The sequence below is a fragment of the Mytilus edulis genome, chromosome 8 (genome assembly GCF_963676685.1).
Source record: "Mytilus edulis chromosome 8, xbMytEdul2.2, whole genome shotgun sequence".
NCBI lineage: Eukaryota > Metazoa > Mollusca > Bivalvia > Mytilida > Mytilidae > Mytilus > Mytilus edulis.
The window spans coordinates 1,001,122-1,005,343 of NC_092351.1; the positions used below are offsets into that span (position 1 = coordinate 1,001,122).

The 4,222-nt window shown below is 31.4% G+C and overlaps 1 protein-coding gene across 1 annotated transcript; it reads left to right on the forward strand.

The window, feature by feature from the left end:
- The first annotated feature begins 263 nt into the window (after positions 1 to 263).
- Positions 264 to 3,563, forward strand: LOC139484551 (uncharacterized). Its single transcript, XM_071268283.1, has 3 exons — positions 264 to 479; positions 2,720 to 2,921; positions 3,354 to 3,563. The coding sequence occupies exons 1-3, from the start codon at positions 326 to 328 to the stop codon at positions 3,532 to 3,534; spliced, it is 537 nt and encodes a 178-aa protein (XP_071124384.1). The 5' UTR covers positions 264 to 325; the 3' UTR covers positions 3,535 to 3,563.
- The last annotated feature ends 659 nt before the right edge of the window (positions 3,564 to 4,222 follow it).

The window sequence follows — 4,222 nt, forward strand, 5'->3', positions numbered from 1 at the left end:
ATGGTTTTGAGTTTATTTACGGTAAAAAGAATTCCGTATTGTTTAGATAGCAAAACATAGCCACCAACAACTATCGTTATCAAATCTATACTTATTGTACTTTTTTTCTGTCATTTGACAAATGGAATTTTTGCCCGACATATATAAACGTAGATCTCTAATGTATAATTCTGTATTGTTGAATTCATTATAATGATTAACATGTACATGAAATATGACCACACGAAATATGATGTTATTCCCGTTATCTTCCCTTGTGACATAGTTACCATCAACTGTACTGAGAAATCCGAATATATTTTCTTGGAAATGGCTCATCTCGTACATGTCAGTCTGTATGAAAGATTGTTTCAACGAAATCATTCAGGATATTGCATGGTATAAAATAAGTCTACAAAATGACAAAATGTATTACTTCATACAGATTTCACTGTCAATGATGTATCTTTCTAATATTTTGTTGACCGGTTTATGTGCAGGTAAGTATATATTTTCCACAAAATTACTATTTAAACAAATGTTTGTTTTGTCTATTGATGCATTGTGTTAAATTATATATTGTATTACTATTATGGCATAAATCTTATTTAAAAAAAATATGTTATTGCTTTTATTTTTGTTTGTCACTGTAATTCAATGTTGGTATCAACATGCCCAATATAAAATATAAGTTAAGAGACATTTAGCATTAAGACAAGTTTTAGAAATACGTGAACAATGATAATTTTGATTTGCCTTGTAATTTAAATCTTTACTAGAACACATCCGCGAAATCGCAGACATTTAGAGCTTTGATGAATTTAATGCGACTCATACAATTGAGAGGTTTAGCGCTATAAAACCAGGCTCAATTCACCATTTTCTACATTTGAAAATGCCTGTACCAAGTCAGGAATATGACAGTTGTTGTCCTTTCGCTTGATGTGTTTTATTATTGGATTTTGCCATTTGATTAGGGACTTTTTGTTTTGAATTTTCCTCGAAGTTAATATTTTTGTGATTTTACTTTTTTAAAATTATGTAAACTGTTGTAAAAAGATGTTTTGTTAAAGATTTTATGTCTAGAGATTTTCAGAAAATGTATCAAAATTCATAGGTACTTGCAAACAGAATAATTTTTAAAGCCCTCTCCCTTTTTTCTAAAATCCGTTATTTTTTTTTGTTTTCTGTTAAATTTCATTATTTTCGCGTTTCTGTATACTTTGAACATACATATATGATAAATAAAGTGTGTGACGTATAAAATTTTCTGACGTCAGACACTCAATAAATGTGTTCGTAGATAGTAGATGTTTTTGTGTTCTGTTAAATTGTTCCTTTTAAAATTGTTAAACGATGATGACTGATGTACCCATATTTTGACTATTATATTTATTGTGTCTGTTTATTTAACGCATCAATGTAAAAATATCGGAAATTGATGAGACTGTCATTACAAAAGTGAGAGGGTTAGCGCTATAGAACCAGGTTTAATCCACCATTTTCTACATTTGAAAATGCCTGTACCAAGTCAGGAATATGACAGTTCTTGTCCATTCGTTTTTGATGTGTTTTGTTATTTGATTTTGCCATGTGATTATGGACTTTCCCAATTGATCTTCCTCTAAGTTTAGTATTTTTGTGATTTTACTTTTTTCTATTAACTACCAATTTCAAGTTTCCTTTCTCACTGCTATATTATGTAGAGAGTCTCTATCAACAAGAAAATTAGTGTCCTGTCCCGTGTACTCTTATGAAATTTATGTGCAAGTTTAAAACCGGGAGTCTTATGACTTAAAAAGTTTGTCTGATTACGGAAACAATATCCGGAGGACATTAATTTTCGTATTTCTCCCAAAATAACCCAAATTGAATAGTCATAATAACAGATGACAAATGCGACAATGTATGGTACCTACAGATCACAGAGGCATGATGATTAATTTATTGTGGAAGGAAGAGAAGCAACACATACAATGAGGTCTTCTCGTTTAATAGTATATATTGCCATTAAAGCGGGAGGTTTGGCATGCCACAAAACCAGGTTCAACCCACCATTTTTTCATAAAATGCCCTGTACCAAGTCAGGAAAATGGCCATTGTTACATTATAGTTCGTTTCTCTGTGTGTTGCGTTTCGTTGTTGTGTCTCTGTTGTGTCGTAGTTCTCTTATATTTGATACGTTTCTCTCAGTTTTAGTTTGTAACCCGGATTTGTTTTTTTCCCTATCGATTTATGAATTTTGAACAGCGGTATACTACTGTTGCCTTTATATATTGCATATCAATCGATTTTGTCTATTTCTTTTTTTACAATACTAAAATCTTTGTATTTTGATAGTCTTTCATATTAACGAACTCCTTTGATATACCAAAACTAAATAGTATACGCCACACTCGCGTTTAATCTTCAAAAAGACTCACCAGCGACGCTCAAACAAATGAAATATAATAAAAGGACTAAAACAATACAAATATGAAGGGCATTGAGAATCAGTAATTTCTTAAGAGGAAACTCTTTTCACACGACGTTTTCTGTTAACTTATAATAAAAATCATCACTGCCAGATAAAGGTAACAGGAGTATACCGCTGTTCGAAACTCATAAATCGATGGAGAAAAAAAATCCGGGTTTTCAAAAAGAACGTGTCAAATAATATAGGGATACATATAACGATGTTTGCAAGTGTAATTATATTTCTTGTCACCAGATTTTTAATTGTCAACCCTTCATATTTCAGTGTTGTTTACATCAAGTGATGTAGCTAGTCTGAGCTATAATTACTTTGATGAGATGGCGCAGACCTACTGCGCAAGTCAAGGCGTCGGTAACTGGGTGTTTGCAATAAGAAGAGACTGTAGCGAAATAGCACCAACCTGTAACTCTATTTGTAGTGCAGCAAAACATGATATGCTTAAATCAATCAAAAACCAAAGAAACAGGTATTTATTTTCCCAATTCTAATGCATTATAATAAATTTTTTTTACCCTGTTGGTCTATATGAGAAAATTTGGGATTTATCATCATCATTTTAGTAAGGTCTACCAATATCTGAAAAAATGTATGCCAGAAATGCGTTAAGTGTACAAAAGACTTATCCATGACGATCAAATCAAAAAAATAAAGGTCAAATAAAGTACGATGTTCAATAGATATAAGAAGATGAGGTATGAGGTCCAATGAGACAACTCTCCATCCAAGATTCTTATTTTTTGTTTCAAATACATCAAAGGGGATATAGTTCTGGGGAATTTTTCTAAATTTCACTCGAAAAGCTATTGTTTCTAATTTGTTCTGTGCGTTTATTAATCAAGGTTAGGAGAATTTTGATATAATCCATGTATATTATATTATAAACCCGTTTTCATTCTAGCGTTGCTTGTTTCGATGCATACCATGTTAGAAAGCAGCATGCACATCTCCGACATGACAGTTCTAATACCCAACCCGATGCCGGAAAAGTTAATATGGTCACTTACGGATATGGAAGTAAAGGATGTAGCTGGAGACCTAACCACTGTGGGCCTAATTATTGCTGCTGTAAAGCTTTCTGAAAACAATTAAAATATATTTAAAAAAAAAACACCCTTGAACATTTTTTTTCATAATTAATCTGAATTATATATTACTTATTTAGATAAGTCGGCACAATTATTCGTTTTTATAAAGATGTGTCTCAAACTCGAGTGATATTTTGTATTCTATATACAGGTATGGTTCCCATTTATATAGATTAAAAGTACAAAAGTAAACATACCGAACTCCAGTAAAATTCTAAACAGAAAATCCAGTATCAATAGTTATCAAAGGTACCATGTATCAACTGGCGAATAAAAAAAGATCAAACATATCAACGAATGGAAAACAAACATAGAAAAGGATGAATTGATCATGCACCAAGTTAGGAATATGACAGTTGTTTTCCATTCGTTTGATGTGGTTGTGCTTTTAATTTTGTCATTTGATTATGGACTTACCGTTTGATTGTATAGCTAGTTAAACCTCTTACTGGTATAAAAGTCATACATAATTGATGTATTTTGACAATTACATTGTTGGAAAACCAGAATTATGAAGATTAAGAGTTTAAAAAAAACCAACAAGAATCTGGCTGAGACCAACTCTAGTGTTGTGGTAGAAAACTCCCAAGTGTTATGAATGAATTTGGATATTTTATAAAGGTATATTAAAAGAGATTGACTGCACAAATGATATTACAAAGCAGTAACATGATGATAGTAA